The sequence below is a fragment of the Paramormyrops kingsleyae genome, chromosome 9, assembly GCF_048594095.1.
Source record: "Paramormyrops kingsleyae isolate MSU_618 chromosome 9, PKINGS_0.4, whole genome shotgun sequence".
In the NCBI taxonomy this organism is placed as follows: Eukaryota; Metazoa; Chordata; class Actinopteri; order Osteoglossiformes; family Mormyridae; genus Paramormyrops; species Paramormyrops kingsleyae.
The window spans coordinates 4,994,178-5,021,466 of record NC_132805.1 but is presented as its reverse complement, the minus strand read 5'-3'; the positions used below and the strand labels follow the sequence as shown (position 1 = coordinate 5,021,466).

At 40.6% G+C, this 27,289-nt stretch overlaps 2 protein-coding genes across 10 annotated transcripts; both read left to right on the top strand.

The window, feature by feature from the left end:
* The first annotated feature begins 345 nt into the window (after nt 1-345).
* On the top strand, nt 346-12,815 carry LOC111838369 (soluble guanylate cyclase 88E-like). 9 transcript variants are annotated; one of them, XM_023801256.2, is made up of 19 exons: nt 349-590; nt 730-836; nt 2,452-2,599; nt 3,234-3,411; nt 3,940-4,072; nt 4,196-4,370; nt 4,568-4,659; nt 4,932-5,189; nt 5,314-5,455; nt 5,769-5,894; nt 6,325-6,445; nt 6,681-6,810; nt 7,099-7,245; nt 7,923-8,069; nt 8,313-8,469; nt 10,554-10,663; nt 11,051-11,140; nt 11,249-11,367; nt 11,906-12,815. In XM_023801256.2, the coding sequence occupies exons 4-19, from the start codon at nt 3,284-3,286 to the stop codon at nt 12,252-12,254; spliced, it is 2,424 nt and encodes an 807-aa protein (XP_023657024.2). In that variant the 5' UTR covers nt 349-590; nt 730-836; nt 2,452-2,599; nt 3,234-3,283; the 3' UTR covers nt 12,255-12,815. The 9 variants fall into 9 exon arrangements, with proteins under 9 accessions (XP_072572225.1, XP_072572226.1, XP_023657024.2 ...); XM_072716119.1 differs by having other exon boundaries at nt 1,601-2,599; XM_072716124.1 differs by having other exon boundaries at nt 346-836; nt 1,601-2,599; nt 6,753-6,810.
* A 2,734-nt stretch (nt 12,816-15,549) lies between these two features.
* tnfaip8l2b (tumor necrosis factor, alpha-induced protein 8-like 2b) lies at nt 15,550-26,909 on the top strand. The gene is made up of 3 exons (XM_023801316.2): nt 15,550-15,772; nt 24,866-25,188; nt 25,995-26,909. The coding sequence occupies exons 2-3, from the start codon at nt 24,871-24,873 to the stop codon at nt 26,235-26,237; spliced, it is 561 nt and encodes a 186-aa protein (XP_023657084.1). The 5' UTR covers nt 15,550-15,772; nt 24,866-24,870; the 3' UTR covers nt 26,238-26,909.
* Nucleotides 26,910-27,289: the final 380 nt, after the last annotated feature.

Here is a 27,289-nt window from a genome sequence, read left to right as displayed (position 1 = left end):
AGAAAGGATTTTCTGCTCAGGAGACAAAACAAAACACATAACAATCTCAAATCCAAAGCTGAAATTTATAACATGCGTCCAGTAACAGGCAGCCATTACAACAAAAACCAAAACATTTTTTATTCAAGCTAGACATCAGTTAGGTGTTTTAGGTGTATTACTTTGTGTATTGTAATATAAATCAGAAAAAAATATGTATATATATATACAATAAACTACCTATGAAATGTTTTTAAATGTTTGTTTTTAAAAAATTGGATACATCTGGTGCCTTTTTCTGAACAAATAGTCAGATGATCACTAACTTTTAAAGTAGCAGTGCAACAGTGCCCCCTTGCGGCTACTATTTAAATTCTACAATCTATCCGACAATTTTCACCGTGAACCGGAGTCTTTCCCACAGAAAGTGGCGCGCGGAAAGCACAACTTAGGAATGCTACAGCCGTTATCTATATGGCACCATTCTGCCCTCCCGTCAGTAAACTAAAATTAATTGGTGAACAACTAGGTGGAAGAGTTATGTGCCAGTTAGCGCTGCTACCTGGCGGCTTCAGGACTAAGGGTTAAAGCGCTGCTCCTGCGCCGTGTGTGTGAGTGTGTTTGTTCTTCCCATACTGTGCTGCGTTTCTCCGGCTATTGGGTTTTTTGTCCAAAGACATATGGTTAGTTGCATTAGTGTCTCTAAATTGCTTATAGTTTGTTTGTCTGCATGTGCACACATTGCAACAGACTTGCATTGGTCCAGAAAATACTCTGTCCCTGTGCTTCCAAGCCAGCCCCCTCATGGGAACCAGGTTTAAAAATGTTTGAATGGACAGTGACTACGAAGACGGCGGGTGAGTTGCACTATTGTTTGCACATCATCAAATCTGGTTCCTCCCAAAACCTGCAGCTAGACATATTGGATCCCACAAATTAAGTTTGTTTCTGTTTCATACTGCAGTGAAGCACTTCTTTTCTCAGAAAAAACTTAATTTCACTGAACCAGACGCAATAATTTAAAGAACAATACAGTGCATAAAATTTCTAGTTACATTCCCTTCTGTAATATTCTACCTCTTGTTCAACATCTCCATTCAAAATTGATACTGTCAACATGAAATTAAATATACTCCTTAAATACATTGTGAGCTTAATTGCACTGCTGGTTTCATATAAAGGCCAAGAAGTATTGGACAATTCACTGCTTTCCTCAAAGAATTCTAACTCAATTTAAATGTTTTATTACAACAATATTCACGTCTGGGCAGAACTCTGCCGTGAAAACATTTGGATTACACTGGACAGTGTTTCTAATTATTTTGCTCATGTTGACCATTTTGTATTCAGATTCGGATGTTGCCAGTATTTCAACAGAGTTTATTTCATCTCACCATTCCACAATACTGGTCGGTGGACAACTACAACAGACTTTAAGAAAGAGTTTTTTGTCTTTAAGGGCAAAAATCTGCTGTTGACTGTTCTTTCATCAGGCAGTGAAGTGAGTTTCTTAATGTAGTGATTCCCAAGCTAGTTACTGAATGGAAATGGGACAATGGGGGAAATGAGAGAGAGGCCAATATATTACTGCCAATTTGAATAATTATTCCCTTTTTTTCAGATTTTGACAGGATAGGTCTGGCCAGTCCTGTCAACTCATCTCAAATTAACAATGGTCACAGAGTACTTTGGGGAAGACAGTGAGACCAGTGAAGAATCGTCAAAAAATTCTCAGAAATGACATGTTTATAACGTGACATGACATTTTTCCGCTTTTAGCATGAAATGATGTGTTGTATAACACTGTCCACGTCTCACTGAGAAATGTGCTAAATACTGAGCATGTACAGTGCAGCGCCGCTCAACAGTTTTTACACACACTGAGAATTTCTACATTTGTATGTTACTCGCTTAACATTTACTAAAATAAACACACTTAATATTCTTTGTCTTTGCTAGCAAATAAATGTATACTATGTTCACCATTTGAGTACCTTTACTAGCAAGAAAATGTAATATCTTTAATTCATCAAAGTAACTTCCTCAAGAGCAGATAAAATTCAAGGCGTTCTTTCTACAAGGAACATTAAATAATGCTCTGTTTCATTGGATGAAACAGGTAACTAGTGCATTTAAAGTTAAAGGACAGCCTAGAGTCTGACTCTGCCATCGCCACACAACCAGTTAATAAAATGTCAGACATGCACTGTTACATACTCTTTCCATGTTATAAAGGAAACTTGTTTTATTAGACTTATATTTTTATTAATAGTTGTTCACTCAACTTTTGAATGCTTAACAAGATTTTTAAAAATCTGCAGTTTATGAAATAAATGGAAAAGTTGTAAAAACCTGTTGTTTGCAAAAACTCGTGACTGGTAGTTTATCCGGAATTAAGGAGAATACCGACTCTGCAAACTAATACTGTGGGACGTTACCTGCCAGAAACACACCTTGCCCCTCCTATTTTAGCTCTCCTGCCCATTGTCCTCACAAAACAGTATCAAGAGGCCAATGTGCCATAAACAGGTGGCCGAAGATACAGCAAGGACCCCCAGACCCCTACAGACTAGGCTTTGTCACTGTGGTTTTTTCATTGCACAGGACTGTGAGAACAAAGGTAAGTGAAAAGCACCGTTTTATTATTATTGTTTTTAGAAAGTATATTTTTCTGTAGCAATCAGTGCAACCCTTTATCGACTCATTACTGACCTTGGTGACGTAATACCATCTTGTTTATAAAGACTCAAACTGATATTCTTCAAAGAGAACAATGTCAAAATGTATTTTTATGGGTGACCAACAATGGGTAGACAATGAGAACAGAGGAGAGAGCTGAGCGCTGCTGGAATGGCGGTCATTATGGATTATATCCTTACAGTCTATGTTAACACTTGTCCATTACTAGAATCTGACTACTCAGATACTCTACTCAAACTCAGCATACTCTATAGTGCAATGTAATAAATAAACAGGCTTTTGTTTAAATAGTGAAATTTATGTTATTTTTCTATATGACTGCATATTAGTGGATAATAAACAATATATATATTATTATACTTACTGTCAATTTACAATTTTATTCCCTGTTTATACAACACACACCTCGAATCTTGCTATATATATAGATTCTGATGCATTGAATATTTGTTTTTTATGCATCTGTGTTCATTCCTATGCGATTGTTGCTTCAGATCAGTACCTAAGAACCCCTTCTCTCGTCCTCTGTGCCCTGATATTGCTGATCCGTGCAGTTAGCCTAGAGTGAGACGGTCGAGGTTCCAACCCCCCCCCCCCCCTGAAAATGTACGGCCTTTACCTGGAAGCAGTGAATGACTACATCAATGAGTCCTACGGGGAGGATGTGTGGAGGTTGATCGAGGCCCGGGCCGAGATTCCCCACTTAAAGTTTGTACGGCACCAGATGCACAAGTATGTCTTCATCAAATTTTTCTCATTTTTAGCATTTGAATGTAGAACCCCCAGAACCCTATAGACTAGGCGTGATGGCTTAGAATTCCACTATGCCTGAGTGAAAAATGAGATAAGAATATATGCTCAAGAACACGTTGTTCTTTCTGAGGTTATTGACTCAGATGAGTCCACATATAGACGCAGATGAGTTCCACATTCATCTCAGTTAGAGGAACCAATTACTTAGCCTGGCTAAAATTGCCAACAATGCTACACTCCGTCAGACTTCAAGTTTGCATGAAAAACAGTTTCCTCCATGTACAACTCCATGCTGCTTACCAATTATTTGTGATGGTTTCAAAGTTATATAAAGCACAATAAAAAAAAAATCAAATTCTGTGATCTTAAGACATTCTATTTCATTGATATTTTTGTCATTTGACATGTGTCATTTTCCAGACATTTTTAAATTTATAAATTTTAAAATAGCATAGTTCAACAGAAATGAGTTCTTGTCTTATGAATTATGTCTCTGTGCTATTTCAGTGACAATCTGATCCTCCGTTTGGCTAAGGCAGCTGGAGAAGTTCTGGGCAAGACTCATGACGAGTTGATGTACGCTTTTGGTGTCTACATGGTAAAGAGGATCGGCAATTATGGCTATGAAAGAATTTTGAAGGTAACGTGAGAAGGACACGTAGGACCTCGAGCCGTTTTTCACCTGATGCCCAGACCAGTTCTTCTGCAACCTACCTAAAAGTTTACACCTGTTTCTTCTCTTGTATTTGTCGATGGCTGCCAGGTACTGGGACGCAATGTGAGAGACTTCATCAACGAGCTCGACAACCTGCACGAGTACTTCCGCTTCTCCTTCCCCAAGGTGCAGCCGCCTAGCTTCTGTGTGGAGGAAGAATGCGAGACCAGCCTCACGCTGCACTACCGTAGCACCCGGAAGGGTTTCACGCAATTTGTCAAAGGTAGTGCCAATAAACCGCTGCACATCAAAACCAATAGTTGGGTCAATCATGCATCCACATGCATATAACTTTGGACTGGAGTGTGGTCCAGAATGATGGCTGAGTGAAAGGCACTGTGAACTATTCCTTACAGAGTAATTCTGTTTCTTGTATTTTAAACAAATGATTCGAAATCCAATATCTGTTCATTCTTTCAGGACAGCTGTCCCAGGTGGGGCGACAGTTTTACAACACAGATATTGAGGTAGAAATCCTGTCCAAGGAGGAAACAGAGAAAATGACTTATGTGGTGAGTTAAAAGGCAGGGGACCAGCCAATAAAGCACCAGTCAATTTTCAGTACGTTTTCAAGTTTGTTCTCATCCCTTTGCAACTTATAATTGTATAGTGGGGTAAAATGTATTTGGGGAAAAAACAGAAAAAAATCCCCTGATTTCTTTTGAGAGCCTGAAACCGTACGTCAAAAATCAAAAGGATGGGAAAATAAGATTGCGTAAAGACTAATAAAAAAACATAGCGTTGGAAGTCTCATGTGTCGTGGCGGACGGCCTCTCGCCTGCAGGTCTATAAGATGAACTTCGACAATGCTGCCTTTAAGCACCGTATGCCCCAGCAGAAGACAGCCCCAGGATATGAGAAGCTGCCCATGAAGCGGGGCATATTCTTCGACATGTTTCCCTTCAGCGTCATTTTCCGGCGGGACATGACGATGTATCGCATCGGAGATGGACTCAAGGAGGTCTTCTCCGACTTGCAAGGGAAGAAAGTGAATGAGGAATTCACCCTCGTTCGGCCCATGCTGGAATTCAGCTGGGACAACGTGAGTGCTGGGATTTTCGCCTTCGTTCCTTATTTACCGTGCCTATCCAACTAGCTAATAGACTTTCAGGGTGAATGTGCCTTATGAATGCAAACAGAGTCTCTTAACTTATATCGATCCGTAGATCTACACCCACTTGAACAACGTGTTTGAGCTGCTCTCCAAGGCTGTAGTGGAAAGCAAGCAGAAGGTTAATATCCCGAAGCTGAGTAAGGAGGAGCCAGAAGAAAAGGAGGAAAGTGAGAAACCAAAAAAGGAAGAGAGAGGTAAAGAAGTCAAAGTCTTGGTTACCATCAGAACCATCATGACTGGTTCCGTGCTTCACTATCATAACACGAATTCATGAATTTTCACTTATTGTTTTCATAGATACTGTGTCATGTTGCTAACTATAGCATAGCAAAGTATTCTTGTACGGCCCAGTTCTACAGTAGACTCACTAACACAGGCGGATGGATGCTGTTAAGATAAAACTGTGATTTACAGTCCTAAGGAGATTTTCTTTCAAATGTCCGAGCAATGTTGGTATGTGGCTGAACGTGGCGCAGCGGACATACTTATGCCCCTGTGTGAACCTAGACATCAAGGCACTGGAGGATATGAAGGGGACAGACCAAGAGTACAGCAGTACTCTAACTCAGTGTAACTCTGCTGCTAACTCAGGAGGGGAGGACATCGAACTGCTGGCTTTCCAGACGGTAACAGGTAAGAGCAGCCGGTGGCCTGATCTACCAAGCCAGGCTCAGGATTTTCTCAACAGTCCTTCATGTTTAAAACGAGGACTTTAATGAAAACCATGTGTTCTCTAGTGCACACTTTATAAGACATTATAAATAGCGTTTTTCATATATCACTACTTCGTTGTGACTAAGAATCTCCACGCTCGAAACTCAAGAGTGTTAACAGTAAATGACATCCCAAAAAAAAAAACTTTAGTGCAGAAAACTTTTGAGGTAAAGTCATTAAATAATTACAGTGACACCCACCAGTGTCCCACATCAGTCAGCGTAATTCACACACGCACAGAGCAAAATCCGTCTTCTCGAATCACCACTGTATTTCAATCCTGTTTGCAGAACCACTTAAAAACCGACTAATGCATTAACAGGGCTGGTTCTGTGTTTCCACATGTCAGGAAAGTGCAGCGAGACCATTTTTGAGGACATGCGGGAGCCTCCCAAAAAGCCGCTTCATCTCAAGGGTCAGATGAAGTACGTCTCGCAGTGGGACTCTCTCATCTTTCTTGGAACGCCCATGTAAGTTCTACTCAGCGTTCTCCGTTACCAATAAAACAAGACATGGCTTTTGCATCTCTGTGCAAGACAAGTAAATCTCTTTAGTAAACATACAGCTGTTAAAATAAGGTAAAATAAGGTAAAATAAGGTAAGGAATTCCCGTCGGATGGTCTCAAATGGCTGATGGAGATAGCAGCTGCTTAAATGTGAAACACAAAGCTGTAACTATTGCTCATGTCTTTTTTGTCATTGTAGTATTGAAACAGTGGAGGACATGATTAAAATGGGAGTGTATGTCAATGACCTGAACCTGCATGACTCCAGCAGAGAGCTCATTTTAGCCGGAACGCAGCAGTCTGCGGAGCTGCAGCTCGCTCTCGACCAGGTACTGAGCTTGAGAAATGTAAAGAAACAGACAGCCTGCGATTGCAGCTTTCCTCTAGTGCTCAGCAGAGGTGGGAGATTTCAGGTCCAGAGAGTACAAATCCAGACCAGGATTTTGTTTCAACCAACCAGTTGAGTACTCTGTGACTGTGACTCTTTATACTCAACTGGTTGGTTGAAACAAAATCCTGGTCTGGATTTGTACTTTCTGGACCTGAAATCTCCACCTCTGGTGCTCAGAGTGTCTGTAGCCCAAGCGGGTGACCTGCGGCACTCTCTGCATCCTTAGGAGCAGCAGAAGTATGCCCAGCTACAGGAGATCATTAAAAAGCTGGATGAGGAGAAGAAGAGGGGGGACTCACTGCTGTATGCTATGATCCCCAAGGCTGTGGCTGACCGCCTGAGGAAGGGGATCACTGCGCTTGAGACCTGCCAGGTACCGGCTGGGTGCTGCGGTCCTTGCGCAGGCCAGTTACGACTGGCTTGTTTGATAGTATGTGCTGTATAAGATTAGGTTCATGTGTACTGTTAGATCTCAGCAGCCCTTATTTTACACCCATTCGCTGTATTTATGTCTCATGAGAAACAGATCCAGTCATCAATAAGTACTTGTGTTCATTATCGTTTGGAAACCTGGTGCAGAATAAATTCGGGCGGAGGGAGGGGGGGGGGGGGCACAGTAGTGCAGTGGTTGGCCCTGTCGCCTCACACCTCTGGGACCCGAGTTTTGAGGCTCTGCCTGGGTTCAATGTATGTGCAGTTTGCATGTTCTCCCCATGTTGTTATGGGGTTTCCTCTGTGTACTGAAGGCTAATTGGTGTTAGTGAATGGTGTGTGATTGCGCCCTGTCATGGATTGGTGTCCCGTCCTTGGTTGTTCTCAGAGATTGGCTCCAGACCCCCACAACCCTGAATGAGATAAGCGGTTAAAGAGAATGGATGCAATAAATTCATTGGTTAATATATTCGCTTTTTAAGCACTTTTTTAGGTAGTGTGAGGCATTAAACAATTCATTGCTATCGGCATTATCTCAAGGTCTGAGCCTGAAATGTGTATCCTATACAAAACAATACCTGACAAAACAGCACACACGTTTATCCCACGTCATTGCAGGTCTTCCCAGATGTGACCATTCTCTTCAGTGATGTGGTGAAGTTCAACGAGATCTGCATCCACATCACCCCTATGCAGGTGGTGGACATGCTAAATGACATCTACATTGTGTTTGACACGCTTAGCGAGAAGCACCATGTTTACAAGGTGAGAAGCTGTAGGATAATGAATAAGCAGCACGGTGGTCTCTCTTACCATTTAATATTTATCTAAGATGGTGAAAACATGGTCATCCAGAAATACACCTACAATATCCATTAAGGGGTATTAAAAGCAATGAGTCATATCACATGAAGTCATCTTCAGTTCCGTTTATAAGCTTTCATTCAGTGATTTAAAGGCTCAACATTCACTATAGTCCATTGACTTCATCTCGTTCTCCAATGCCAGGTGGAGACCATAAGAGACGCCTACATGGTGGTGGCAGGTGTCCCCAACAAGACCACTTTCCATGCCCACCACATCTGTGACATGGCCTTAGACATGCTGAGCTCCATCGATCATCTCAAAGATCCTTCAACTGGAGATAATATTCAGATCCGCGTGGGTAAGGAGAATGACAGCAGATATTTATTCACCTAAATATGAATTAGAGATTCACTGTTATCTCGGCTTAACACCTGTGCAAGGTGAGCCTGCAATTTATTCACATTATTGAGTGTCGCTGGCATCATAACCTTGAGCAAGATCAGAACTGAAAGCTAAGATAAAATTACAGTTATGTATTCTGAATATACTAGCAATATATAGCACTTTTTTTGCTATATTTTTAACCATAATTAATGGCTTTTTATCGTGCCTTTTTCTTTTAAATTTCTTTTTATATATTATTACATTTAATTACATGTCTATATTACTATATATTTTCTTGTTTCTTATAGTAATGTTATTTTCATATTTTTCTTTTTTTTTTATCTTTCTTTGTATAGCACCTTGAATTTCCTCTGTGTATGAAAAGTGCTATATGTGTGTATGCAGCCGTGGAAGAAAAGAGACCACAACATAATTTTTTGCTTCACTCATTTCTCAATTTATGGGTGTGTGTCTGTGAATAATATATATTTTTTGCAAACTGCATCCTGGTTCTTCTCTGTTTCTCATTAATGAAGGGCTTCTTCCTCGCTTTATGGGACTTCAGTCCTGCTTCTAGGAGCCTGATACAATCCTAGCAGTGCACATCACACCTGCATTTAATGTTTCCCATTCCTTTTGAAGGTCACTTGAGGTCATCCTAGGATTCATGAGAAACTGTCGGATAAGTTACAGTCATCTCTGGCATTAGGAAGCCGCTTCCACCCTCTACCTGGCTGGTTTCTGGTCGTTGCCAGTGTCTCCTGCTTCACATTATTCTTGTATCCTGCTGTATTAGAAATTTTTAACCTGGAAGCAACTTGCTGCTCAGCTTAGCCTTTCGCCAGCAGAATCACGATTAAACCAGGATTTTAAAATGCAGATTAAAAAAAAAATATATAGAGTGGACTTTTCATTTTTTCCACGGCTGTGTGTGTGGTCCAGGTATACCTTGTGGGGACTATGAATACCTTTTTTTTTTTTTACCTTATGGAAACCAGAATCCTATTTTATAAACATCTGTGACTGCAATGAAAAAACAAAAAATGCAAGAACTTGTATTTTGTTTGCTTGCTTATGGTTATGGTTAGGGCTGGGTAGAGGTTAAGGTTGTCATAAGAACATAAGAAATTTACAAATGAAAGGAGGCCATTTGGCCCATCAAGCTAGTTTGGGGAGAACTTAACTAATAGCTCAGAGCTTATCTAGCTCCGATTTAAAGGAACCCAGAGTTTCAGCTTGTGCTACACTAACAGGAAGACTATTCCATACTCTAACTACACCCTGTGTAAAGAAGTCCTACCTCAAATTCATTTTAAAATGTTCTCCAGCTAATTTCCACTTATGGCCACGAGCTCTAGTATTTAAACTAATATTGAAATAGCCATTTGGCTGAGCAGCATCCAGACCTGTTAGAATCTTATATACCTGGATCATATCCCCCCTTAATCTCCTTTGCTCGAGGCTGAACAGATTCAGCTCAGCTAACCTCTCCTCATAAGACATTCCGCTAAGTGCTGTGAAATTGATGTTTTGGATATTTTGATTTAATCCTTACGATTTGTGTTTTTGTTTAAAGGGATACTTGAGTTATCTAAATGTGTGCTTTATTCGTTAATGTATTTACATATGTGTGTTCTACATTACCCATAATCCTGTGTGGGTTTCGTCATGTAACGGGATGGGGGGGTAGACGAAAAGAGAAGTAAGAAAGATGGAGGTACTGCCATCCAGTCGACATTTAATTTAGTCTAAGTTTATGTTTGAAACGAAGTAAAGAGATTTGAAAGGTCAGTTTCTGTGTTTTGGCTTTGTGACTCGAAGATAGTTTAACTATCATAGATAGCTCATAGTTAGCATTAGCATTTTTCCCATAGACATGAATGAGCGGTCCCCAAAAAGTTATGATTACACGACTCTGTGTGTGTGTGTGTCTTATCTTATATATGCCATTTTTAGTAACTAAGCTGTGATAATACAAACTAGATCATTTACATACTATATATAAATATGGTAAGTTGACAGAGAGACACTGAGGTTCCGGGGCCTTGTGTCCTGCAGGGATCCACTCGGGCATGGTGGTGGCTGGCGTGGTGGGGCTGAAGATGCCGCGCTACTGCCTGTTTGGCGACACGGTGAACACTGCCTCCCGCATGGAGAGCAATGGGGTGGTGAGCGCCCGTTAGCCGCATGCTAACTCCTGAGTCACAGCTAGTACACCCACTGAACGCTAAGTCAGAGGCTGTGCTCATTTTCAGCACCAGATTACTATTTTTTTAAATGTGTTGCAAATAACGCTATATTGTCACGGATTACTTAATAGCATTTAATATAATGGACATTTTGACAAATTAGAAGGATAATAAGTCGTTCAAGGCCTGTACATTTGTCCGGGTAACTTCAGATATTCGCTCTATATCTTCCTGATCCTAGAGCATACTATTTTCATAACCTACTAGGTAATAGTAACAATCTAAAGGGCAAAGCCAGCCTGGGCTGAGGTCATTCTCAAGCAGATCAGAGACATGTTATTGATATTTCTCCTGCACATCACACAGGGAATGCAGATCCACATCAGCCAGACCACGAAGGACCACCTGGAACATGAACCATATATCATTGAAGAGAGGGGCAAGATCTTTGTCAAGGTGAGCTTTAGAGCTTCTTCATAACAACCCACAGATCATGTGATCCGCTTACGCTTAACCACGGGAGTGCATCGGAATTATTTTTAAACGCAAAACCCCTGTGTTCAGGGGAAAGGTTACATGAAGACATACTGGCTGAAGGGGAAGAAGGATCTGTCGTTTAAGTCCCCGGCGGATGTGCGCTATAGCAGCGAGCAGCGGGACTCTGAGGAGAGGACCTCTAATGGGTGAGCAGATGCGGATCCCATCACCTCCCGTCGTCATACATAGAAATGCAACACAGAAGGGAACGGCGTGAAAATTCACCCACAGCACTGTCTACTGGAAATGGTTTAGCATATCCAGTTGCCTTGATACTAGTAACTATTGGTACTGGTACTAACTGGTATTAATTACTTGGTGGTTGTGTACGATTTCATGTTAGGCTGTCGGCCAACTTTAAGAAACAAAACCATCGTGTGATAAAAGTATACAGTCAATTTGTTTGTTTCATTTTCTACCTGGCGCCCTGCGGAGTGTTGACGACTGCCCAGGGTTGGTTCTCGCCTGTGCCCGTCGTTCCCGGGATAGGTTCCGGTCTCCCCCCCCCTCCCCCCCCTGCGACCCCAGTTGGGACTGAGCGGTTTCAGAAAATGGATGGATGGATTTTCTATCTGCTACTTTCTACCTTCTAACTCATAATGTACTGTATTAATTAGAGGTTAAAGATGTAGCAGGGTTTATTAAATTGCTTGTTTTCTCTTGTTGCTGTTTCCTTTCTTGTAGCTCTAATGCCCAGCGCTCCGCCTCCAACCCCAATATACCCAGCGAACAGCAAGCAGAGGGGAAGCCCAACCTTACTGACCTGCCACCTGACACTCTGCCTCCCCTCGAGGGCACGACAGGGACCCCCGCCGTCTCCATGGACCCCCAGGACAAGGGGAAAGCCAAAAAGACTAAGAACAGCAAAGGAGGGAAACTCGAGGCTGGGAACACGCAGGAGAGCATGACCCCTGCTGGTAGCTCTGAGAATGCAGGTCCAGAAATCAAAAACAAGAAGCACAGTTTTAGGAACCAGTATGCCCAGTTACCCTTCTCCCTCCCCATACGCAGCACCACCTGTAGTTTGCTGTGAGAACTTCAAGAGTATAATCAGGGACTCTGTCATACTTTTCTTCTGTTCAGTTACAGGCCCACTTGTTCTTAAAGAGAAATAGCATCTAACATTAATACAAATAAGTTAAATAAATAAAGCAATAGCACCCTATTATGTACTACTTATTAAGTAAGATCCAGTTTTAGTATGCCAGTACCTACAATTTTCAAGAGATATGCGTTATATTCTAAATTTATGGCGTGAGACAATGGTTTGAGCAATTGATTTTCCAGATATCTTTGAAAAAAGGTGTTGTGCCCAGTAAGTTAGGAACGGTGAACTCTAACAATTGGGTTCTGTTGTATTTCAAGAGCACATGTTTAATAAAACTGAACAATTAGTATGCGATAGACATGTAATAAGCTACGTTCATGGCACACGTGCTAAAACAGGTTTGTAAACCTTACTGTCCATAAACAGCATGCATGTGCTGACACCTGTTATATTTGCCTGTGAATATAATCGCTGGTGGCTCTTTAAATGTCTGTTATGTAATTTCTGATTGTCATTTCCCATCCTTTCTGATGTCGTCATAAACATAATACAAAGTCAACACAGTCACATAGAAATCTGTATTTCCTTTTGGCAACTCCCCAGCCACGCATCTTGCCAACTCTCTAACCCCACGTACATTACAGCTGGTCATGCGGAAGGATGCATAGCTACACATCCATATAGCGGCAGATCTCAGTACACTGTCAGTCCTTTGCTGGGAGACGTTCAATAAAAGTTTGGGAGCACAGAGAATCGAATTTCCCTACTCAGCACACACTTAAAAGTCCTGAAATGCAGAAATATATTGCAGAAATGCAGAAATACTGACTATTTTACTCATTTAGATTTTTTTTTACTAATGTGATAGATGTAAAATCCGGCAATGGGTTATAATATTATGGCAGATAAGCTGTTTGTGTTTTAGAAGGTACTCTCAAAATGAGTAGACTTTCTCCATCCTGCACTATCTGTGCGTTGCTGACCTTTATAATTCTCATGTATAACATCAAAGGAATGCTTGGAATAAGCTTCCTGTTAAATTACAAGTATGCTGCTTCAAGTGCTGTATTAATTTACAATTCAATCCAGCAAGCGATCAAAAATCAGTAGGACTGAAAAAGACAAAAGCTCTGAATGAAAGCGTACATTTAGAAAAATGCTGCCATTGCTTTTACTGGAAATGCACTATTTCTGCACAATGATGTGATAATAGTTTCAGTTCGGCTATTTTCCGGCCACACATTGCTCTCATGTGAAGCTAAGCTCAGATGCCGCAGAGCTTATGGTGTGGCAGTGAGATATGGTAATTATGGTATGAAATATACGGCAGGGCGCCTAAAAGGTCAAACTGGAGTTCACCTTCAGGGGGGTGAGGGCATGCCTGCCAACCTTTGGTATATATGCCCAGAAAAAATATTCACATGGGGGCCCCCACACCCGAGGCAGAGGCCCCCCTACAATTTCCTACAAAGGTTGGGCAGGGGGTGGGGAGGTTTAAAATTCTGGTCAGCCAGATAAGTTGAGGTCCCTAGATTTCAGCCAGAGTAAGCACTTAAGGTGCCCTTAACTATAGCGGGAAATCAAGAGAAAACAAGCAAATATCAGTAAAAGAAAATTAGTGTATAATAAGCAATAAGAGCAATAATAATAAGCACAAAGGTAACAGGTGTCAGCAAATATGGAAACAGCTGGATTTCATGCATGCTGTACAGTGAAGATCTGCACTTTGGAAGCGATTTGGGAAGCGGAGAAAGTCTTTCGAATGAAGCGAATGTGCAAAGCTAGACTGATGTTACCGTTTAGATGGCGTGCTGATGCACACAGGAGACGGGAGCCAGGCAAACCGCCGCGAGGCAGGTGTGACCGCAACTGGAGCAGCAGAGGTGAGTTGCAAGGATGGAGAACTTGCACGGCGTGCTATTTGGGGCCTCTGAGAGACACCGGTCCTGCACCACCCGGCGTTCTCCATACTGTCATTTCCGAATGAGATGTCATTAACCGATAAAAGGGTATGTGACCAGGAAACCACGCGAACTGCACTTCCTGCCTTTTGGCAAAAAAAAAAAACAGTGCTGTTGTAGAACTGTACCTTGCCAGGGAGATGCAGGCAGTTGATAAAAAATGAGAGCCATGGAGCTGCAGATTCTCACACTGCCTTCCTTCACTGGTCCTCATCGTAGCTACTAGCTCACTTTCTATTAAAAGGACCACAGCTGAATGAAGACACTGGGAGAAAAAGCAGGGGGCCCCAAGACTCATATAGCTTTACTGTGTTGGTCAGAAACTGGCAGATATCTAGTCCAGATGGTCGTCTTTCAGAACTCTTGCTTATGGAATATATTTGCTTGAAAATTACACATTTGCAAGACAATTATCTATAAAAGTATGTTGGTTCTTGCTAAAGGAACTATTATATTAAACGTTTGTTTTGAAACACAGGACTGAGGAAGCAAGATATTGATTTAATATTTAAAGATTAAGGAAAATCTTCCACAACTATCCAGATCTTCCATTAACCTATCCATCCTTTCCTCTCATGGTAAATAATAATATAAATATAAAATCCCAAAAAACAGGTTTGTAAAGCTTCATTTTTCAAAATTTAATTATGGAATCAGTTATCACGAGTTTCAGTTTCAAAACGTTTAAAGGAACGACAAACAAGATCTGAAGCCGAAAAATAAAACGAAACAAATCACACTGTAGTCTTTGGTTTCATTTCATCTCTTCCAGGCTTTTTTCTGTGTTGTTCCCTTTTGAATCATTCTGGAGTGCAGGAAGGAGGTGGGCGATCGTACAAAGGGAGATCACAGAGTGACAGGAAAATGTCAGTTTTTGGCAAAATATGCATGTTATTTTTATTGTTAAGGATCCTGCCCCGTAGGACTGATGCTTGTAATGGAAATTTCAGTTAGATTATATGTCTAGCTAATCCAGTTGTGTGGGCTGGGTAATGCCAGTACATTTGACCAGAAAAGTGCAATAAATTTGTAATTAAAGCATAAGCAATGTTAACGTGGTGGGGTGGGGGGTTGTTAAGCAGTCCACTGCTGACTGTCCACTGCATTAATGCAATTGGTCAGCACAAAAAGGCTAAAGCCAAACCTTTTTCAGAATACCATGCTGCTGGATTATTACTAAATTCTTTCTGTGGATCACACTTGTTAGGACAGGCAGAGGCAATCTACAGCGTCAGCAGAGAGAGAGAGAGTGAGGGAAGGGAGGGAGAGAGGGAGGGGCTGAGGGGGAGATAGACAGAGTGTGCAAGGCAGAAGGCAAAGGGGCGTGTCTTGAAGAATTAGTTCCTCAAGGAAGTTCGGCTTTCAAAAAAATCTTTAGAAAATCCAGATACACGGACGTCTGTGGCAGTGGGGATTTTGGATTGCTTCTGCTTACTGGAGGAACAGTCCCACAAGTACGGAAATTTAATGCTCAAGACCAGTTTCAAAAGAAGAGGGGAGAAAGAAGCTTGACGAGTTGGAGTTTGAGTGACTGAAAGAGAGGTGAGGTTCTTCAGGGTTTACGCTTACGGTGCATGACCTGTCATCTTGCAGCTAACGGTGATGCTAAGACCTTTGACATGTCAGTCCTCTCACCTTGCTAATATAACTGACTAGTGTTTTTAAGAGACTGCAGATGTTTTAACACAGTTTTAAGTTGGAGTAAAAGCACATAGAAGGGTTAATTCTGAGATCATGGGTTAGAATGGAAATGTATTCTATTCTCTTAGTGTTTCACATTCTGAGAATGATGCTTGTGTTCACTCAGAAATAGGTAGCACTGCAGAGATGGAGAACACTTTAAACGTTAAAAATATTTCACGTTACCCAGCTCTGAAGAGATTTTTACTAGCGAATACTGTATATGATGTAACTGATTATAATGTATCATTTTCAAGTGAATTATATCTCCAAACTTTTATCGAGTTAATCAGCATTACGAGATACTTTACCTCAGCTTTGGACTGTGTACTATATTCAGAGCGCTGTCTTTATCAGATAAAGTACCATCTTTTCGGTCATGCTTTACCACTCCAGATTTCGCTGACTGATGAGAAGTTTCAATTTTGCTTTGAGTGAGGAACATGCTTTTAAAACGTTTCAAATTCAAATTTAATAACAACAAACTTTAGTAGTCTTCTCAATACCTTGTTGCAATTTGTTACCGTTTTCATTGCAATACAGTATATCCAAGTCAACATCTAAAACCATTTCAAGAGTTGGGCCCAAATTCAACTAAAAAAATGTGAATCTGGAGAAGAAATACTTATATATTATTTATGAGGTATGAATTATAATTCTTATTGTGTCAAATTAATAGCTCTACTCACAGCAAAACTGTGGCAGAAAACCCCAATAAATTATTCTCTTTTACGTGACACTCATGTCAGAGAAGCCAGAGGCCAGGATGACACATACTCTAGTCAGGTGATGTACTTTGACTTGAGTCTTGAGTGCTGAACGAGTCCCAGATCCTGATGTTGTTTAATTACAGGGCTGCCAGTCACTCTACACCCTTCAAACAATACGATGCCCTCTTGCATCAGCCCCATGTTATTGAGGGATTGCCCAAAAACAGAGTTCAGCGTTCTACCAGATCCAGTCATCACTGCCATCCTAAATATTTAGCTCATTTGTTCAAATTTCTCTAATCATTACACTTTACTACAGCTCTCCTGAACTTTGGCAGAACCGTAAAACCCAGTTCAGGAAACACTGGAAACTGGCAGAGACTAGCCATTTTAAAAATTATCAATTGAAATGTCTATACATTTGCACACTGGTACAGTAGCTGGTTTGCTTGAGAAGACATTCACGTTTACCTTACAGCAGTATTTATTGCAACAAAAGACGGATTATGTCCAACATAAAAGGTTATTTTCATTTAAACGACATTTCATCACCATGTAAGGAACTGGAAGTATTTAAGAGTGATGAAACTACACTAAATTGCAGAAGGACAAAGTCAAGCCCAAAGGAATTTCAGGACAGATTCAGTTTCTAAAATGAAAAGAAAAACCCTTGCAACGTTACAGATTTAACCCATAGTTTTTATGTTTAGATTTAATCTCTATAAAGACTATACTTTATATTTCACTCTAGAGATGTATCTCTACAACATAAAATAACAGGTTAGTCAAATGCTTAAGCAAAATAAATTGTCATCAGTCTCGAGAAGTGATTTGTACTGATATGGTACTTAAAGACACATGGTATCTAAAGCACCCTGCAGGGGGCCTTGAATGTGTAAAATTATTGGCTGAGGGACCTCAAGTGACATTTTGTCAGTGGGCCCAGAATTTTTTAGCTCTGCCCCGTCTATTTAATAATTTTGCAATATAATTCAATGTACAAATGATCTGGCAAATTTTAAAGGTTCTACTTCTTTTAGAAGACATATCTGAGGGAGAGCCAACGCAAGGAGCTCCTCTAGACTGTTGTCCTATTGTATAAAAACTAACAGCAACAAACATGTTGAAAAAGCTCTCCATGCTGGACCAGGTGAAATAATCATTTGTAGGCCTCCTTTGAACCACGCTCTGAAGCTCAGCTGTTTCCAGCTGCCTCATAGTTTAATGGTGAGGAAATGTGATTAAAATTGCAGAAGCCACTGCGATCCCTACAGAGTTCCTGACTTTAAGTTTGTATGGAATGGAATTAAATATAAAATTATAAAAAGTTATTATAATTCTCCTATTCCATTCATGGTTTAAAGTAAATATAGTGAATTAATGTCTTCTAATCCCTGTAAAGAGTTTGTGTAAAGGTGCAACATTGTAGCAGTAAAATCCTTTTGTGACTTTCAGCGAATTTCTGAAGTTCCACTGCTCAAATGACAATGGCTAGAATAAGACTCTTCGTGGTTTATAGGAGTAGCGGCTTTCAGCTGAGCTGGTAAAGTTGAACTGGATATCAGACATCTCCACATGCACACAGTTAATATTTACACCATGTAAATGTTTACAGCATGCAAACCTCGATATTTGGGGTCACTGCAAGTAATATTTGAAGACACGATACAATAGGACTATGCACAAAAACAATAGTCACCAGAGAATCAGAATACCCCAAGAGCTCAATAAGAGGCAAATCAGGAGTAATACTAATGTATTTTTAATGCTTGGCACAGGTTCAATTTTCGTCAGCCTAAAGAGCTCTCTGGGGCAACGTGAAGGCTTCAAGACAAGGTCATGGACCCACCAACATCTCGTCTATGAGGCCAGAGGGATGTTCTCACAGGTCTGGGGTGATGTTTTAGATCAGACAGCAAGCTCTTTTGCTGTCTGCTTTCCAAATAAAGCTGGTTAGTGAAGACCTGCAGGAACCTGCCTGCGCTATGTAACGCACAAGCCCCTGGCCTCATACCTGTTGGAGCAGGTCGCCAATTTTAAGCGAACCTTGTGCTCTCTCCCTGAACGTCTGAAAATGATGCATTTACATACCAGCGAGTTAACCATGGAGATATGGTTAAAACAGCCGTTCTCTTTTCTTACTGAAGGGCTTGAATTCAGGTCTGTGGAAGCACTGAGAACTGAAATGAATGGAAAGAAATGAAAGAAAACTCACAAGCAACTTACAATTTCCCCAATGTATGTTGTTAAATAGCAACATGCGATTGAACGCTTGATGTATATTTACATGTTATCGCATTAACCATCATTTACTTCTGAAACTAGTGTATTCATAAGATACTGGGTCAAACACAACATGTGTTTCATGACTTTTTCAAATACCACAGCCCTGTAATGTATATGTGGTCACTGGATGGAGTTTCTATTTTGCTTCTTCTGAATTACAGTTTATTTCTTGTGTGTTATCTTTTTCCATATTGAAAAATCATTGCTAATATATTGCTCCAATTTTGCTGTTGCTTGGCCATTGTAGCTGTTGTAAGAATTCAACCACTGTGGTTTTTCCAGGCATAAAATTATTCTAACATGTCAGACTCCAACAGATAGTCTTGACTTTACAACCATTATAAAGTAAAGGGAGAGACTGTGGTGTTTACCTAATGTTTGCACATCTCAAATCTGAGGGGAATAGAATGTTTTCGTCCTTGACGCTGTTGGGGCTTTGCCTCATGCCCCCATGATACCACCTTTTCATGGTTTCTCCCCTGAGCTAAGCATCCACGTCATAGAAAGGAAAACAAGACAGTCCCACAAAAGTGCATTGAAGAGTTATTACATTATTTCAGCCATACCCTTTTAATTATAATAAGAATCAATATGGGCAGCACCACAGAGATTAACTTAGCACAAATGCTATACGGCTTCATACTCCCAGATATGCACGGAAAAAATGAACTCAGTAGACCAGGTGGTGTTCAATGTTGCTATGAGTATGTGACGGCAACTCTAATGCCAAGACCAAGAGACAGCTCCAAAGGTAGATTTATTGACTCAAAAAATCTATTTACAAAAAAAAAAAATATTCGGCTAAATATTTGGCTTTGGAGTGAATGTAGTCATTCATCCAGCCTCTGACAGCAGATAATTCCGGAGCATGTTTGAAAGTGTTGGTAAATTAACAAAGCTAATCACAAGCCTGTACTATGCTCAGACAATTCTTTACAAGCTTGCACACCTATCAGAGAAAGTGTCCATTACAGGCACGATTAATCTCCTGTTTTACAGCACAATAACCATTATATGACACAATAATGAAGCCATGACGCAAATGATCAAAGGAACCTTAAATGAACAACAGCAAGTAAATAGAATACCTTAAAGTCCATGACATAATAGAAAAAAGGGAGACTGCTGGAAGTTCTTAGTCATAATATTAAGAAAAATTGTATACTGCAGTTAGCAACTCCTGCGCGAGGCTTAAGCAGTTGTCACATATGACCCCACCTCTAAACTCTCGCAGATCAGGCAAGAGACAAAGTCTGCAGTTACATTTTCTTTGCCAGGCTGATACTTATTCACAAACTGAAATGGTTCCAAAGACAAATACCAGCAAGATAAACGAGCACAGATATCCTTCATGTTGCCTACCGTTTGGAGAGCTCTATAGCGCTATACTTCATAGCAAAGCCAGCATCTTTAATGCACCAAAATGCTACCCGAAGGTGATGCAGATGGGGGTTCCATATATTCCTGAGCATCACTACATTACCGAGATAAGCAGCGGCAAACTCTCCTACAACACAGTATGCATCATTCCTGCATAATATCCATTAATTGCTGGAAAGTTGGAGGAGCACCATGTAAACCAAAGGGTAAAACCCAGAATTGCATGAGGTGAGGAGTACAAAAGTTGGTTAATTCTCTAGATTCTGGGGCAAGAGCCACCTGTCAGTAACCTACAGTAGTCTACTAATAAGCTTAGCTTTCCCTGTCATCTCCATAATGGACAAGGGTAGGAATCAAATTTAAAGGCTGAATCAAGATAACGGAAGTCTATACAAAAACATAGCAATAAGACTCTCTTAAGGAAACCCTACTCAAGAGAATAGAGGCGCAAAATAAAAATAAATAATGTTCTGCAAAGGAGAGACCTCAGAGTATGAAGTTGAGGAATCACAAACTACCAACATGTGCTTGTTGCCTGTTCAGCTTCTTCCGAGGGGCTTACAGTATTCCTCCCCAAATGTTCAAAAGGACAGGCTTGGGCTCCAATGGGGCTTGGAGATGCCCGTTCTGATGGCCATACTTTGGTACTCAGGACAGGTTCTGCAAAAGGCAGCAATGTCTTTTAGTCATCCTCAGCAAGTTGAAGTGCCTTCTTACTCTGGAATATGTTTTGCATCGTCCCAAGATACCTACCTAAGGTCAATGCCACAAACTAATCACAATATTACCTACACTTTTCAGAAGTCTGAAAAGTCGGATTACTTTTATGATATAAAATGTCTATATACAGGCAGAAAACACCCTCTTTACATGACATGTCAGTCCAACATATGTCAGCTGCTTTTACAACCTAGGAGTACATTACGGAGATCATCCTTTAGGAGTTGAGGCATATTAAGCGGCATTTTCCATTGATCACGGCTCAGAAGGTTATCAGGCTCTGTAAGGTCTGAACTTTGTACTACCGTTCTTTGAAACTTATCTTCCCTTTTCCCCATTTTGGACTCCTTCAGCTTGAATAAGCTAGCCAGCAGGTGATATCCATAAAAAGGAAGGGCAGTCCAAGATTTTTTTTCTCTGCTTCTCTCTGCCCCTTTTTTGGACTGAGCTAGTGCCATATTACGTACAGTAAAATCATGGTGAATGACCACTGGGTATGGAAAATGCTGTTCTCATAAGATATGCACTGTCCTTGTACCTCCAGGTACACCTCGACAGTTGGATAAGCTTGCTCTTCACCATGCACACACTTAATCCTTACAGGAGGGTCATTATCCACTCTGCAAAAAGATGGGCCGCGGCCAAACTCAAAGTACAGCCAGTGTCTACAAAAGCAACTGCTTTGTGGCCATTTAATCCAACAGGCATGTCACTTAGCTTGGCAGAGGAACAAAAGTAGGCTGCAAACAAGTAACGCATAGCACAAGCTGGGAGTTAGATCCAGACATGTGGGTCCTTTGTGACCCACTTAGCCAGAATTATAACATTTGATAGCCTCCGCCTTAGTAGAACTTGAATTTTCAGTCCCTTTCAGACTTCTCTCACCCCTCTTCTCCATCAGGGGGGAAGCTTGTCTTCAGTAGTCTTCCACTGGATATCACTCAAGGGTTGAGTGCGCCCCTAAGCTGCCACAAAGAAGTCTGCAAGTCAGGCATCATTCTCAGGGATGAGTGAGTTCTGCTCTTCAAACCTAACCCGGAACTCTGGACAAAGCATCTTCATGAACTGTTCATTTGATTATTTCTCCAATCTCATTTTCCCTGCAGGCTTCACCCATTTGTGACAGAGGTTCCTCGGCTGAATGTACAGGGTTCCTCGGCTGAATGTACAGGGTTCCTCAGCTGAATGTACAGTTCTTTTGGGGGTTTCCTCTGCTGACACTTCCACTGAGTGAAAACTCTCAGCATTGATGCAATGCTTCTTCAGTATGGCCTCCTTGACAAACACATATTCACCTGATTCATTCACATCAATTGCTACTCAGACGCTAGATGTTTTGCCATTCAAGACAGGAACAAGTTTTATGGTCCAGTCTTTTTGGAGCCTTCTACAAACTGTAGCTCTGCACTCAAATGGGGTATAGAAATGTTCCATGTCATATGTTTCATTGACCTATTTCATTTTGAGCTGTTTAGGAAGGCAAATATGACTTGCTGGTCTTGGATTGGTGGAGGTTCCAAGAGGCTGTTCTGCCTCCTCCCCATCTCTTTCCAGTACCTCTTCCCAGTAGGTACACTGATCTCCCCTTGCAGTAACTGAAACTGATGCTGAAACAACTTCCGTCAAGCAGCTTCTTGTTCCTCATGGACCACCCTGTCCTGTAGATCAGCTAGAAATTTCCAGAACATTTGCTTTAGCGGTCCTCTATCTGCTTCAAAATTTGCTATTGGCTCCTGCTCACCAACACCTCAGTCGCACCTTGCTGCACCTCCTCATTATCTGGGTTGGATTCAACCTCAATTGTGGTCTCAGCATGCGGTAGCATCTTCAGTGACATTACAACCAACAAGCTTCGGTACTGACCATTATAATGCATTATGAAGGTATTCATAGTGCATTAAAGCTAAGAGCATTCATAATGCATAATAAACATGGCTTTAATGTATGCCTTTTTATAAATATTTACAGCTGTATTTAAATACTTTATGAATGCATTACAATGCATTATGAAGGTATTTATAATGCAGCTGTATGACTGCTTTGAGTAAAGTGTTATCCAACCTTCTAGCAATCCTCTAACTCAAGAGCACCTCCCACTGGACCATCCTATTACTGCCACCAAGTTGTCAAAGAGGCAGTTCTAGACCTTTCAAATACTTTTCAAAAAGTATTTTTTTTTTACATTTTACCTTAGAGTTAACTATTTCTTCACACAGTATTTAGCATTCAAAATCAATAAGTACTCAAGCTATTTATTAAATTATACTTGAAATTCACATTCTAAAAACTTATAATATCAGCCCTTTAAAAACAGCGCTGTATCTACAGCCCCCAGAATATATAGTAACATTATAAAATATGCTAAGCTAGATGCCTATGCAAGACTTGGCAATTGTTACAGAGCCCCGTGGGGCCCACCGAACAGTTGAGGGGGCTCCGTTGATGCACTTCTTAAACTGGCATCATCTGATTGATGCAATATGCCTATCAGAGCAAAGAAAATTAAAGGTGAATCATTAAAGCCCCTCCCACATTTGTTGTAGGGTTCCCTAGCTAAAGTCTATTTTCATTTGGGGGCCGCTGGTTCAATAAAAGGTTGAAAACCCATGCAGTAGATAATCAATGTTAAGCGCTGGTTAGCAAAGGAGTATTCATAAGCGAAATGTGACACAACAAGATATTTAAATGTGTCAAGTGAATGTTTTGAGAGCCTGAAAATACTGCAAGGAGCACAAGTCTGTAAAGACACTCTGTAATGACAGGTGTCAGGGTCATGATAAACTTAAAGGTCACAGTATCAAGCTCGACAGGGCCAGGCTACTGTAACAGTAAACCAGTGTTTATTAATCAGTGACACTTATTGACATAGACATGGCTGGCTGTTTCTGAAACTCACACATGTGCTCTCAATGGGGATCTCTGTAAACGTGTTTTGCAGGCAAACTCATGCTGCTAGGTCAGGTGACCCAAGCATAATAAGCGGGTATTTGTGTGTCAGGAATGCGTGTGCAGGAGCCAGAGAAAGAAAGCACACAAGTGTGCAAATGAGTTGCATACCGGTATGTGCACAGAGGAAAATAAGAATAAATGTGCATAAGAATTCTCCAAAGAGATTTACTTTTTATAGAAAGTAATAGGGGAAAGTGCAAGAAGGTGAATTGAAATTGAAACATAATCTTACACATGGAAAAGGGTCATTAAGCTTGTGTTTGTTTTTAAAGTGTATCCTGTATGCAATTTATGGACACTGTGTATATGACTATTGGCAGGCAGTTATGTAGGTAATTATAGTTGTCACCAACTGTCACTGTTCCCACCCATCTACAAATATCATCACGATTACAGTTTTGTCAAACTGAAGCCCCGCCCACTGCATGAAGAACAGGACTCTGCGTCTCTATGGGGTTTTAAAGGTTTCAGTAAGACTCAACAGACCTTAAAACTAACTAAACAGAAAGAGAATAGAGTTGCATAATTTTTTTTTAACATGAAAATCCAAAAACCCTCCAGACCATCCCCCATTACCAAGACAAAAAACAAGAAATCTATGTTGATTCATACTTTCTCTTAACCATAACCTTAAACAGGATATGAAATCTTGGCAGCCATATTACTTTTCATATATTATTGTAGATTTTCCCTCAACTGGCACTTAAATCTCTGATTGCAAATCTGCTTCTGTGTATAGGTATTAGTGTGTATGCAACATGGATTTTTCTGTATTAAAAATGAAAACGTGACCTCAGCAAAAACCGGCATTTATGTCTCTTTGGTTGCCTCCAATGTTATTGTAATATGCAAAACAAACCATATCCTGTGATTCAGGTGTTTCAAATGTTGATTCCCTTTGCTCCCATAGCTGCAATGGATACCTTCAGCTCAAAGGACATGGCTATGAAGGCCCAGAAGAAGATTCTCAGTCACATGGCCAGCAAGTCTATGGTACAAGCGCTCATTGACGATACCAGCAGCGATATCCTCGATGAACTCTACAGGGTTTCGAAAGGGTACACAGGCAGCCGGGCAGAGGCCCAGAATGTGGGGAAGGACCTAATCAAGGTGGCAGTGAAGCTCAGTGTCCTCTATCGCCACAATCGCTTCAGTGTGGAGGAGCTCAGCTTGGCCCAGGACTTCAAAAAGAAACTCCGCCAGGTTGCCATGACCGCCATAAGCTTCTATGAGGTTAGTCTCCATCATCCGTCACTCATCACGGCAACATCAGTGAATATCTGTGAAAGCAGACACTCTATTAACTTCAACACTGTCAGAAATGTTCAACAGGGTGATGATTCATTGCAGTGAATCTTGTTTCATCATCCTTCATGACTCGGTTGAGCATTAGCTGCTTATTAATAATGAAGATTTTAAGCACATAAAAGCAAAGAATGACTAAAGATGCCAATTGTATATCACGATTAAAAGAAAAATTCTTAAACATAAATTTGACAAATTTCAACATAGTTAACTACCAGCAACCATATATACAGTCGGCCCTCCGTATCCGCAGGTTCCGTATCTGCAGGTTCCGTGTCCGCAGGTTCCGCATCCACAGATTGAAAATATATTTAAAAAAAATGTTTGGTGATGTTTGGTGTTGGTGGTGAGTGTTAACACTGTGTGTGTATGACAGAGAGAGAAAATAAAAATTTATTTTCACTATTTATAATTACATTTTCTATATGTATTATGATGGTTATGTCTGTGTATGTATGTACAGAGCATTTACATTGTATTAAGTATTGCAAGTCGTCTTGAAGCGATTTTAAAAATACTGGAGGATGTTTGTAAGTTATATGCAAATACTATGCCATTTATATAATGGGCTTGTAGCATCCACAGATTTTGGTATCTGAGGGGGGTCCTGAAATCAATCCTCAGCCAATATGGAGGGCCGACTGTATATAGTTACATTACAATACAGCATAAAGCATAATGTGCTTTTATACTAAGCAGTAAAATGAATAATGGTCTCTTTCCCGGTGACCAAGGTGGACTTCACATTTGACAAGAACGTGATGTCAGAAATCCTGACGGCGTGCCGAGACCTGCTGCTGAAGCTGGTGGACAAGCACCTCACCCCCAAATCCCACGGCAGGATCAATCATGTCTTCAGTCACTATTCCAACCCAGAGCTACTTGCCAGTCTCTATTCTCCAAATGGACCGTTCTCGTCCAACCTCACCAAGATCTGCACTGGCTTGAACAAGCTGTTGGAGGACGACAAATTATGAGCTGACTGTCCTGCTTGAAATAGAGACACTGCTGGGGATCAAGTCCAAACTGAAACGGAGGAGAGAACAAGGTTCTCACATTACTGAACAAGAACTAATATGTACACAAAAACTATTTGAGATGGGGCAGTCCAACCTGATCTTTTTCTAAGATGAAGCCACATCAAATAAGCCAAATGCGACAGCAACAAAAATGCTTGGCTATTCCAGTGGAATTTCCCTCTTCGGATGCAATAATTACAAAAACACATCTTAAAATGATCATATACCAGAACGTCTTGCATTTCAACATTCAAAGCCATCGCTCGTCTGTTTGTGTCACGCATGTCGATAAAAAAAGACGTTGCATACCGGTATAATCCACTGCTATCTGAGCACGTGAAGTAATTTTAGTACCATAAAAGCAAAGCGCGCAATATTTGAGAGCACTGTAAAAACCACTGCCATCTAGCGCTGTAAAAAAGAATTGCTATGGGTTAAAATTTATATATACGGTGCAAACCTACTGTAAATTACACGCTATTTTGTTATTATAAACAGTGTTGAATGATAAAAATGAACCACCACTTTAGAGCTGACATCTGGTTTTCATAAAAGTTCAAGATATATGTATATTAATTATGCTGATAAGAATTCTATAGATTTTTTTCTATAAAACGAAAATAAAACATGCACTGACTTTTGTCCTTTTTTGCAGATCAAATGACTCGGGTGCAGAACCACAAATATTATGAATATTAACTGGCAAATACTGTCAATTATGACTTTTCTGAAGAAAAAAATCCCAGATTGTAAGCGCTTTTCCAACTAAAGACACAAGGTGTAAAGAACAATTGTCTGCCCTACAAAAGCCACTTCCTCGCGATGTTTAAACATACCAAAATAGTATTTTCAGAGTTGAAAACATACTTCACACTAATGGAATCAAAACTTGTCTTAGGTGGCATGAGAGTCCCCACCAGCTAAATACATAACTGCTCTCTACATCTTGCAACTTCAAAAACAATGCTATTTTTAAATCCCTCCACATCATGAGTACAAGCTTTACAAGT